Genomic DNA, 12917 nt, shown 5'->3' with positions numbered 1-12917 from the left:
GATAAAAGATTTCTACTCATTTGAGTAACAAGTATTCTGAAAGGGCGATTTTTTTTTCCACAAAGCAGCTCTGTCTGAAAATGTGAATAAGCATCTGTCAATTACTCAACTAGTCTAGAGCTTACTGCACTTCCTTGACGTTTATATACTTAAGGAGAAATTCAGTGGTGATTTTCTGTTAATAAATTGAAATTGTTTTATTCTGTGAGTGTGTATGTGTGTGTACACATGTTCACATGCACAAGCCACAGTGTGTTTTGTGGGGGCTAGAAAACAGCTTGGGGGGAGTCGCTTCTCTCCCTTGACAGTGTGCTTCATGGGGTCAAACTCAGGGTGTCAGGCATGGCCGCAAGCACTTGTACCTGCCAAGCCATCTTCCAGTGCTCTCGATGAACTTAGTACTTACTCTAACTTCATGGGTGATGAACTTAGTACTTACTCTAACTACATGGGAGGGTTTTCATGGTTTGTTTTCCTTTTTTAACCACTTCTTTAAAAGGCTCATCCTAAAGTATGTGAAAAGCTGAAATCTCTAATGGTGGAATGGTCAGAGGAATTCCAAAAGGACCCCCAATGTAGTCTGATATCTGCAACTATTAAATCTATGAAAGAAGAAGGAGTTACTTTTCCTTCAGCAGGTTCCCAGGTGAGAAATTTATCTAGACCATGGTTGTCCCCCTACTGTTTGAAGGTACAGATCTCATATAAAAGCTAGCAAGGGATGTGGGTTTTGTGTGTGTGTGTGTGTGTGTGTGTGTGTGTGTGTGTGTGTGTGTGTGTAAGAGAGAGTAAGAGAGTGCTGGTCAAAGGATGACTTGTGGAATTGGTTCCCTCCTTTTATTATATATGTGGTCCCGAGGATGTAACTTCGGGCATCAGGGTGGGCGGCAGGTAAGCACCTGTTGACCATCTTGCTCTTAGCAAGGAATGTCTTATTGTCTGCATCCCCTAAGAGTCTACCTGATGTAGTACTTAAATAGTATACATCTAGTAGAGACATCTAATTGTTCAGTATTTTTCTTGTATATATCGGAAATTTTAAAAAGTGAATCAGATACAAATAATGTGTTTAATGCTGCTCTAAAGTCTGGAATTGAGAAAAAAGCATAGGATGTTCAAGTCAGCCTTATGTTTACGAAATTAATGATAAGAGTAAAAGTGATATGACCTGAGTTGAGTTCCAGGAATCCAGTGAAAATGGAAGACAAGAACCAGCACACCAAGTTGTCTTCTGACCTCATGCACATGCCCCCTCAACCCATAAGTTAAACATTTCAAAAGAAATTTATGGTCAATTTGAAATATGGCCATATACATACAACAGATTACTAATTTAAATTATAAGTGTCAAAGACTGATGGATGAAGGCCAGATGCTATCTTAGCACCAAGGAGAAAGAAGGACTATAGGTTGAGACAATGAGGACATAGAGAGGAAAAATTTTGAGATTTGAATGTGATGTGTTAGGTAGAGTGGAAAAAAGAAGAGATGGTAGGAAAGGGCTGATGTGAACAGATTCGTGGAATGGAGAATTGCCTGATACAAAGTGAATGTGTTGAGGGTGATAAACGAATGTGATGGGTAGAGCTGTAAGACTAGAGACTCCGTGAGGGCAGTAAACTAATGTGATGGGTAGAGCTGTAAGACTAGAGACTCATTGAGGGTGATAAACTAAAGTGATGGGTGGAGCAGTAAGACTAGAGACTCATTGGAAACATAAGGATAGTTTTAGTTGTCTAATGAGTAGTAAAGAGCAGCCAGTTTGTCCTTTCTGCATGTCATTCTCAAGAACAGTTAAAGAACTCTTGATGGCTTGGAGTCCTGGACACCTATCTTAGGTGCTGTCAGACTCAGACCTTCTCCAGTCTTCTGCTGAGTCTGCAAGGCTGCTCCTCTCCAACTGTAGTGAACTCTTCCTGTCAGAGCTCTGAGCTAATAGCACCTGATTGCCTCTCCCTGAATAAGAGACCTTCAACAGTTGAGGCCAGAAGTGGTATCTGTTCATTCTCTAAAAAGCTTCAGTACTTCCTCTATGTCCAGTTCTATGTCAGATACTTAGATTGATGTAAAATATTAGTCATGGTATGCGTTGGGTGTGTTTATAATGTTTTCTTGGAAACTGATGTTTAGTGTTAGTATTTAAAACAACTGCTTAAGTGATCATGAAGAACCTCACTTTTAAATGGAGCTGAGTTATCAGTGTTGTCAGTATTTTTTAATTAGCATCTACACATAATTATAGAGTTTGTGCTTCCTTGGAGAGGATAGTTGTGCTCATTTTACTTGTACGCTTGCAGACTGTCTCGGCTGCTGCCAAAAACGGTACATCATTGAACAAAAACAAAGAAGATGAAGACATAGCGAAAGGTGAGTGCTTGAGCATGATAATTTGTTGCTGCTGAAAATAGCCTCACCAAGAAGTTTTATTGAAAGAAAAATTATAAAAAGACTAATGGGCTTTTAGTTCTACCTCGTTTCTAAAAGCTGTAGGGTCTTAGAAGTCAAGAAAACCGGTGACATGATAGAAGATGAACCTAACTCATTTTCTTTTTCAGTGATATGTGTTTAATGTTCTACCTTTAGAGAGATTGCATTTCACCTTTTCTTAATGCCAAAGTTATGACTCAAGCACAGAAATATGTTCATGGTTTGTCCTATATGGAAAGCTACCCATATTATAATGTCACAATCTGTTTGCTATAAAAATAATAGCTGCTGTATATTACAGACTGTGATAATAAGGGATGAGCAAAATGTTATTTTAAAAATGTTATGTGTCCCTGTCCCCTTGTGAATTTAACCACTTAGTATTTGTTTGGACAGGCTTGGTGGCCTAAAGTCCTAGCATTTGAGAGATGGAGATGAGGACCAGGAGTTAAGGTCATCCTCAACTACTTAGGGAGTTCAAGGCTACACGAGATCCTCTCGAAAAAAGAAAATGCATACTATTTTATTGTTAAATATATTGTTAAATATAAAATTGTTATCCAGTATTTTTTTAAACGTCTTTCGATGTTAAAATTAATTCCGGATATATTTGCATTTTAATTCTTCCAACTAGCTATTGAGCTGTCCTTGCAAGAGCAGAAGCAGCAGTGCACAGAGACAAAGCCTCTGTGTCCACCTGCAGAGACACAGTTAAATAACAAGTCTGCGCGGAGAGTCAGAGCATTGTACGACTTCGAAGCCGTGGAGGACAACGAACTCACCTTTAAACACGGTGAAATCATTACTGTTTTGGATGACAGGTATGTTCCACATTTTTACTTGTGGAATATTCTGAAAACAGTAGTGTATCCTTAGCTGAGAATCAGGAGTATTCAGGTTTTTTACTTTTAGTCAGATAATACAGTCTTCTCTGACTATTTTCTTGAAGGTTAGACTAGGGAATGAGAACTTGATGAAAGCCATTGAAAGCCATGCTTGGCTCTTCCCCCATCCTCTCCTCCTACTACTATATATTCCCCCCACAATCCTTTATCATTTAAAAATTCTAAGGAAAAAAAAAAGATTGATCTGTTTTGAGCCCAATTCTCTTCTTTTTGTGTGTGGTGTTTGTTTGTTTGTTTGTTTTTGAGACAGGTTCTCATTGTGTAGCCTAGGCTGGCCTGGCCTCTAAGGCCTCCTGTCTCAGTTTCCCAAGTGTTGAGGTTCTTGAGATTGAAGACTTGTGCGTGGACTTTATTTTAAAAGCAGTTGAATGGTCTGCTGAGCTGGCTCAGTGGGTCGGAGCTCTTGTCTTTCCCTAATGACCTGAGTTCAGTCCTTGGGACCCACGAGCTAGAAGGAGAGCACTGCTCTTGCAAGTTGTCCTTTGACCTACACACACACACACAAACGCAAATCGATACATAAATGTAGTAACTTTTTAAGTTGAAACTTTGCAACAGTGAGGTCAGACAGCTTGTTGCTGTGAACAGAGTTAGCACATGTGCCTGCTCCCATTCTGAACAATCCAGTGACATATCCGAGTCAAGTAGAGGTAGTTTTCTTTTTTTTTTTTTTTTTTTTTTTTTTTTTTTTTTTTTGGTTTTTCAAGACAGAGTTTCTCTGTGTAGCTTTGCGCCTTTCCTGGAGCTCACTTAGTAGCCCAGGCTGGCCTTGAACTCACAGAGATCCGCCTGGCTCTGGTAGTTTTCATTTTTAAGGTCGTTCATTTATTTGTGCGCATGCATGAATGTGTGCATGTGTACCCCCCCCCCCCCCCCCCCCCCACACACACTACTGTGTGCATGTGGAAGTCAGAGGACAGCTTGCGAGAGTCAGCCTTCTACCATGTGGGCTGGGGATCCAACTCAAGCTATCAGACGTCGACTTTAACCTGCTGAGCCATCTTGCTGGCCTGTCTAGCCTATTTTTAAGTGGCTAGATACATATGGTTTTGCTTTGCTGCTGTAAGTATTTATAGAGAAAATGTTATGTAATAGACAGGTTATAATAAAAAATAAATGAGGACACAGTTCTGTTTTTGTGAAACTTAAGTAAGGGAGTTAAAATGACTATGTAGACAGTGATGTGCAAGACAGAACCTGCTGATGGCCATGAAAGAGGCTGTCTCAGGCCATAGAGAATCAGTTTACACTTGGTGTAGATGTGTGGTATAGGAGGCTTGCCCAGGGGCTGCTCTGTTTCAGAGGAGTCTTGATGGTGATTTTTTGTTCCACGTTTTTCATTGTCTTTTTTTTTTTCTTTTTTTTTTTTTTTTTTTTTTTTTTTCGAGACAGGGTTTCTCTGTGTAGCTTTGCGCCTTTTCCTGGAACTCACTTGGTAGCCCAGGTTGGCCTCGAACTCACAGAGATCCGCCTGGCTCTGCCTCCCAAGTGCTGGGATTAAAAGCGTGCGCCACCACCGCCCGGCCGTTTTTCATTGTCAAAGGTTGAACCCAGGCCGGTACAGTCAGGGCAGTGCTTTGCCACTGCATCATGTCCCTAGCCCCTTGGGTTGACTTTGAAAAAGTTGACAAGATACTGAAAGGAGTATTAAATGGAAGGGTTGATTATGAAGTAAAAAAGAAGCTTCAAGAAAAAGTGGGAACTGGGCGTACACACCTTTTGTCCCAGCACCCAGGAGGCAGAGGCAGGCGGATCTTTGTGAGTTCGAGGACAGTCTTGTCTACAAAGCTAGTTCCAGGACAGCCAGAGCTACACAGAGAAACCCTGTCCTGAAAAACAAAACAAAACAAACAAACAAAAAACACCCCCCCCCCAAAAAAAAAGGAGAAAAATGAAAATGATTGGGATAATATCACTGTAGTTCTGGGTTTACTGCTTATTTGTTTGTGGTAGACATAGTCTTCTCATGTGGTGGTTTCACCCATCGAGGACATTAGTTTCCTTTGCCGTTGTCACTACAGAGGTCATCAGGAGAGTTGTCTTGGTTCCTGTTCATAACTGAAGACAGAGGCTGAAGTTTTTCTTGCTTCTGATATTTACATTTATTTATTTATTATGGGGAGTGGGCCATGTGTGTGCTGTCACTGTAGAGTGGTTGAAGACCACTTAGATTGGTCCTTTCCTCCCACCATGTGGGTCCTGGGTAAACTTGGGTCCTCAGGCTGGGAAGCACTATAACTGAGTTATGTTGCCAGCCCAAGACCTAAAACTAGATGGGAGACCCTGAATCTCTTTTTGAAATCTCAGAATGCAAAGATAGGTTTTTGTTTGTTTGTTTTATTTTCTTGTTTTTCCATAACGGCTACAAGAAAATGTCAGTGTTATTTCAACAGCTTCGTTTCTTTCTCATCTTGACAATGTCAGCTTCAGTCTTGGCAGTCTTGGTTACTTTTCTCTTTGCTGTAGCCAAATCCCTAACAGATAGCGTGAGGGGGCTTTTTTTTTTCTTCCCACCGAGAGTGAGGAAATTAGCATATATAATAATATCTCAGAACTATTGATACATCATTTTCTGATCTTAAGAATTTAGGTGATGGGCTGAGCGATGGTGGCGCGTGTCTTTAATCCCAGCACTCGAGAGGCAGAGGCAGGCTGATCTCTGTGAGTTCGAGGCCAGCCTAGGCTACAGAGTGAGTTCCAGGAAAGGCGCAAAGCTACACAGAGAAACTCTGTCTGAAAAAAAAAAAAAAAAAGAATTTTGGTGATGGATAACTCTTTTATATCTTTGTGGAACTCAGTAAATGAAATGCTTGAGAATCTTGGAAATTAATTGATTATTAATCCTAAAATTCCTCCTTAGTAGGCAGCTTAGTGTTAAGAGTTTGTACCTAGGGACTGCAGAGATGGCTGAATGATTAGGAGCACTGGCTGCTCTTCCAGAGGACCCGAGTTCAGTTTCTAACACCCGCATGGCAGCTCACAACTGTCTCTAACTCTAATTCCAGGAGATATCACACCTTCATACCAAATCACATAAAATGAAGTTAAATAAATTATTAAAAAAGAAAAGAAAAGAATTTGTGCCTACCATGGAAAAGCTTTGGCTCTGTGCTACCAAAAATAAAAACAAAACCATCCTTAAAAATGGCAGTTGGCACATGAGATTTCTATAGAGTAGGCAAAAAGGGTTACTAGGTAACTATGACTGTCCATGTGGAGAGTCCAAGATAGTCAATGGACAGACTATTAACAAACAGCTAAGTTTATGTTAGGGTTATTAGATACAAACGTCATATACAAAAAATTAGTGCTGCTGGGCGGTGGTGGCACAGGTCTTTAATCCCAGCATTCAGGAGGCAGAGGCAGGTGGATCTCTGTGAGTTCGAGGCCAGCCTAGTCTTCAAAGCGAGTTCCAGGAAAGGCGCAAAGCTACACAGAGAAACCCTGTCTCAAAAAACCAAAAACCAAACCAAAACAAAACAAAAATCCAAAAAAATCAGTGCTATATTTAGAAAATGTAGTAGAAAAGATGTCATTCACAATAGTAACAAAAATTGCCCTCAGCAGTTATTAGTGCTCCTGCATAGAGCCTGGGTTTGGTTCACTGGACCAACATGGCAGCTTCACAGCCATCTGTGACTCCAGTTTCAGGGAGGGCAACACCTCTTCTGACCTCCTCGGGCTCCTGGTTTATGTGCTGCACAGACATGCACTCAGGCACACATGCTTACATATAAAATAATGAATAACCCACAAAGGTATAAGGCTTTATGGAGAAATTATAAAATCTTTTGAAAGTTAAGAAATAATAAAAATTTATTTATAAATATACAAACGGAAAGAGATATACCTGATATAAAATGGTAAATCTTAATATTGTAAAGATATTTTTCTCATATCACATAAATTAACTGCATTCCCAATTTAAACTCCTTTGAAATTCTTTTTCCCAAAAAATTTGAAAAATACTTTGATGTTAATGTGGAAATATGAAGGTACAGAGTAAGTAAAATAACATGACAGCAGGAGGGGCGTGGACTCTGCATGGATGTATTGGGCAGAGAAATGATTCACCTTCTAGGCAGATGACATAAAATTGAAAACTTACAAATTGCTAGTTTCTGCAGACCTTTTCTCTTGATAGTTTTAGACCATGGTTGACTACAGGTAAGTGAAGGCACGGAAGACAGAACTGTAGATGGAGAGTTCCTCTTCCGATTGTTGGATAGAGAGAGATACTGGAATAGCTCATGAACACGTACAACTTGCTGTTGGACAGTTAGGATATCATAAATTCTCTTTTTTTTTAAGGTAAACTTTTAGTAATTTCTGCAGGCTGATTAGCTATTCTTATAGTGAAATGAAGTTTGATTCACACAGTACATGCAGTTTGATTTTACATAGTGACCTCAACATGGGAGAGGACAAAAATGAAAATCTGAACTACGGGACAAATCTGTGGGGGAATAGACTTCAGATAGGTAAACATGTAAGACATAGAGAAAGAAAGGGTTGCTGAATCGGCCTGAGAGCAGGGATGGTCTTAATTCAGACAAGCAGTTGCCATTCTGAGTTCATTAAGAACTACAATCCATGAAAAAATACCCATGATCCAATAGGAAGAGCTAAAGGAGCAAAGATAAGAGCAAGCAGTTTGGGGAAGAGGCAGTGTCCCACGGGTAGATGCTTGAGGATGCAGATGAGCACAGTGAAGTATGACCCCGCCTTCTTGCTGGTGTTGGGTGTAGGCATGGACAGTTATCAAGTATGGGGAAAAATGACTTCCTCGTGTGCTCCTTGGGGAAGAAGGAACGTGAACTCCCACAGTCTTTCTGATGAACATTTGACAATATCTGTAACATTGAGCATGCTTATATCCCATGAGCCAGCAAACTGTTTGGGTTGCTCCCCTACCCCACCCCCCATCCTCCTATTTGTGGGGAGACAGGGTTTCATTGTTTTGGCTTTTTGTCCAGACTGTACTTGAACTCCTGGGCTCATGGGATTCTTTCCAGGTAATAAGAGCTATAGACATATGTATCACACCTAGCTTTCAGGTCATTGTATTGAACAAACCTAGAGTAGTTGTTGCTTATGGACCTTCTAATCCAGAATGGTTACTATTCAGTCTTTTATTTGTTTGTTTGTTTTTTGCTTTCTTTCTTCCTTCCTTCCTTCCTTCCTTCCTTCCTTCCTTCCTTCCTTCCTTCCTTCCTTTCTTTCTTTCTTTCCTTTCTCTCTCTCTCTCTCTCTCTCTCTCTCTCTCTCTCCCTCCCTCCCTCCCTCCCTCTCCCTCTCTCCCTCTCTCCCTCTCTCCCTCCCTCCCTCCCTCTCTTTTTTTTTTTTTTTTTTTCTTTTTTGAGACAGGGTTTCTCTGTGTAGCCCTGGCTGTCCTGGAACTCACCCTGTAGATCAGGCTGGCCTCAGACTCAGAGATCCAAACTCAAGGTTCTGCCTAACTCTGCCTCCTGAGTGCTGGGATTAAAGGCGTGAGCCATCACCTCCCTGCACTATTCAGTCTTTATAGTGTTGAGGGACTGCGAATGACCTAGAATGACCTAGAAGTTCACCTTCACGAAAGTGAGTAAATTAAATACAATGTGCACTTCAGTAGAACTTTGAAAGGGATGAGCAGGCTCCGCAAGTATTAATCATCAAACTAAAAGGTGCTCTCTGCTGGAGTAGCACATGTCTACACAAGTGTCATTTTAGTTATCGGCATAAAGTGAAAGGATGGAGAACACAGGTAAGGAGGCCGCTGTCTAGCTTGGATGCTGGTAGTGTGGAAGGAAGGATTTGGGCTTGGGGCTTAGTCACTGAAAAGTGCTTCAAAATTTAGGTAAGGGGATGTAGATTTTCTTTGATTTGTATATTTTAATACATTTTCATTAATTTGAGGAAACAATTATTTCTGCCGTTCCAGTGCTAGGGCTACAGGCATGTCCCCCTGTGCTTATCCAAGAAAACAGCTCACAAACAGCTAGATGTGAACTAAAATTTCAAAGTATGATAACTGTTTTTAGTTTCCTCTTGACAAGAGAGAGCGAATGACCGTTTTCATGCTCTGTTTTCAGTGATGCCAACTGGTGGAAAGGAGAAAGTCACCGAGGAATAGGACTCTTCCCCTCTAACTTCGTGACGACCAACTTAAACATAGAGTCTGAGGCAGGTAAGTTCACAAGGGTCCTCAGAGAAACCTCAGTCTGTGGAGATTATGTTCCCCTGGCTTTTATTAGTGACATTGAAGAGTAGATTGAGAGCTGGGGGTGGCAGCACACACTAATCCCAGCACTTGGGAGACACAGGCAGGGAGTTCTCTGTGAGTTCATGAACTGCGTAGTGAGTTCTGGACCAGCCAGGGCAACTTTAAAAAAAGGAGTAGATTAGTATTTACTTTCCTTTTAATTGTGTATCTGTAGGTTTGCAATGTAACATCTTAACTAGGTGAAGGAACTCATTTATCTCATGTCAGTCCCAGGAGCTCTTTGTATTTCAGGTCCTTTGAGTGCCGATGTGTATAGTGACGATGATGTAAAATGACTATAAGTCAGAGCTGCAGAAGCAGTTGCATCTGCTCTGTACAGAAGTCTTTGGGAACCGTAGTGAAGGTGGATCCACACGGCCAGTGCCGAGAGAGTGGCGGGCCTGGGGTCCTTAAGTTTACATTTGTTCCACCTTGCTGTGATTGTAGGTCTCTGACCTTCACCTGCGGCTGTAAACTGTAGTCAGCCCGCTGAGAACATGCATGTGTTCTCCAGGCATGCTGTCGGTGCTCCGCAGTGTACAGAAGCAGCTCAGAGTGGTGCAGGTGGTGAGAGCCAGCTGCTGAAATCCTTCAGCAGAGCATTGTTCTCCTGTCTGTGAAGTCGGTACTTCCCGTGCCCTGAGCCAGAGGCTGAGGTGCAGGAAGTGTGTCTAGTAAGGAGCCAGAATTGAAAGGCCTCCCCCGTGTGCCTTGGGACTGTTGCTGAGGCACAGCTGCAGAAAGAACATGTACAAACTTCGTGCATCTTGTTCGTGTTAGAATGTGTAGAGAGAAGTGTTCAGAGAACTGTGGTTGGCGGATGGGAGACTTACTCATGTATTTGCAGAGTGCATTGCTTTCTCAGGGCGTAGGAGCCCTGGGAACCTTTCAGACCACTTTATAAACCATAAAAGACATCCTATACAGTGATCTCCCTGCTATGGCTTAGTTTGAAGAGACCAACTGACTGTTTTAACAGTGAGAATTCAGCTGGGAGTGTATTTCAGTAAAATGATTCCTAGCATGTGCAAAGTCCTAGGTGTGATCCTGGTCTCCCTTCAGTAACGTTATTTTTAAACAGTAAAGGGTAGTCTTGATCCTACTGTACCCCTGGGTTTTGTTGAACTTTCTTTCCGTATAATTCAAAGTTAGCCAAATACTTCTTCCTTCGGGTGACTGTCTTCAGGACTTCATCCTTTGGTTACATTGGTTTTTATAGTATCTTGGTTTCAATCAAAATTTAACTAAAATTGAGTACATTCTAGCACGCTCCAGGGAACTTGTATTAGTTTCCAGGATATGTATATTTATAAATTATTTTTCAACATCCTCTTTATGAAATACTTTTTGCTGTTTTTGTAACTTTGTACTACTTTAACTATCAGAGTTAGGTTGAATCAGGTCTATATTTTGTTCAAATAGAAAATGCAGGTTGGAATTTTTATTTATAAATATAGAAGGTCAGTGTATAGATGGAACTTAGCAGTTCTAAGTGAACCTGGCTTAGTGATAAAATCTATCAGCTTGTGTATTTACTCGATCTAGTGGTAACATTCAGTTCTCAGGAAAGTGGCTGCAGTGACAGTGTCTGCCAAATGCGGCTCACTTCCCACTGGAAGGTAAGTTCCAGGAGCACGAGGTTCTTGTGTTTAGTCACTGGTGTGTGTATAAGTGCTAGGAAGGAGGTTTGGCACACTGTCAGTGCTGAATAAATATTGTGGTGTGAATGAATGACTGTATATAATATATTGATTATGAAGTGTGATGACTAAAGAGCTCTCCCCACCCATGGATAATAATAGACCACTTAGAAATAAATGACTGAATTGCCAAAGTAAATGTTGAAGAACTTATAACTTACTTTGTTTCCGTAGCAACGGTGGACAAGTTGAATGTAATTGATGATGATGTGGAGGAAATTAAGAAATCAGAGCCTGAGCCTGTTTATATAGATGAGGTATCTATCGTCCTTTTGTTTAATAAACACCAAGACTTTAAAAATGTGTTATCTTTGAGAATGCCTGGGAACAGTGCTTTTCTATCCAGCAAAGGTAACTGTCTGGACTTCTTAGTGTCACCCGTTGCTTTTTTAGGATAAAATGGATAGAGCCCTGCAGGTTCTTCAGAGCATAGATCCGAAGGATTCAAAACCCGACTCCCAAGATCTCTTGGACCTAGAAGGTATTTAGTTAATATTGAGTTCACTTTAATGTTGCTTAACATATATATTACCTGTTTATAGTGTCTTGAAGTTTTTTTCCTGCCTCCTGTTTGCTTTTTGAGTTTTGAAATTCTGGTGAAAAACAGACCTGTATAATAAAGTAGTGGAAATGTCACTTTAGAAGTTTGTCACAGCCTTTTCATGAAGGGAGTCCTTGTATTTCTGTAAGCTTACTGGTGAGATCGGCCAAAGGAAGGGCAGAATTAGAAATAACAGCACATTAATCAATCAAATCAACATGTAAAATTGCTTGTTTTTGTTTTAACTGTCTCCTTACTGTGTATCCTTTAGTTGCTAAGAGATTAAAGCAAAAGCAGATAATCTTTTGTGTTTTAAGAATCCTTCTTGGAGCCGGGCGGTGGTGGCGCACGCCTTTAATCCCAGCACTCGGGAGGCAGAGGCAGGCGGATCTCTGTGAGTTCGAGGCCAGCCTGGGCTACCAAGTGAGCTCCAGGAAAAAGGCGCAAAGCTACACAGAGAAACCCTGTCTCTTAAAACCAAAAAAAAAAAAAAAAAAAAAAAAGAATCCTTCTTGGGTTTCTACACCAAAGCCAATCAACCAAAAAAACAAACAAAAATCCACAGTACTTTGGGGATCTGTGCATAGGGGGATTGTACATATAATTCTTGCATGAAAAAGGGTAAGTCAGGAGGGTTATCATGAGTTCAAGGCCAGTCTGAACTATGGAGTGAGACCCTGTCAAAAACAACAAAACCAAAACCAAGCAATTTCCTTTGGAAAAAAATACAGCAAATATATAAATCTTAATTTTTTTTATAGAAGAAAGCTTGGTTATGAATATGTAGTTTTTCCCTATTATATTTGTGTTTTTACAATTGGAAATCTATGAAGTATTTATATGTTATTAGTGTTTATATTTTTATACATGTGCATGGTGTATGGTGTGGGTGAACATGCCATGTGCACTTGTGGAATCCAGAGGATGTCTTTACAGAGTTGCCTCTCTGTTCCACATGAGGGTCCTGAGGATCAAACTCAGGTCACCAGGCTGTGTAGCAAGCTCTGTTATCTCTTATCAGCCTTGCATTTTAAAACGTCTTAAATAGATGAAAACGTCCCTATTTAATGTGCGGGCACATGTGTACATAATTTATACAG

General features: G+C 40.7%; 1 protein-coding gene across 1 annotated transcript in view; it reads left to right on the top strand.

Annotated features, from left to right (window-relative positions):
* The window catches only part of Stam2 (signal transducing adaptor molecule 2), a 46816-nt gene that overhangs the window by 23205 nt on the left and 10694 nt on the right, over positions 1–12917 (top strand). The window contains exons 5-10 of the mRNA XM_028876949.2: positions 500–646; positions 2298–2367; positions 3062–3248; positions 9407–9501; positions 11451–11533; positions 11670–11757. Coding sequence (XP_028732782.1) covers positions 500–646; positions 2298–2367; positions 3062–3248; positions 9407–9501; positions 11451–11533; positions 11670–11757 — 670 coding nt within the window. The remainder of the gene's footprint in view (positions 1–499; positions 647–2297; positions 2368–3061; positions 3249–9406; positions 9502–11450; positions 11534–11669; positions 11758–12917) is intronic.

The sequence above is a fragment of the Peromyscus leucopus genome, chromosome 4 (assembly GCF_004664715.2).
Source record: "Peromyscus leucopus breed LL Stock chromosome 4, UCI_PerLeu_2.1, whole genome shotgun sequence".
In the NCBI taxonomy this organism is placed as follows: domain Eukaryota; kingdom Metazoa; phylum Chordata; class Mammalia; order Rodentia; family Cricetidae; genus Peromyscus; species Peromyscus leucopus.
This window is presented reverse-complemented; position numbering and strand designations above follow the sequence as displayed.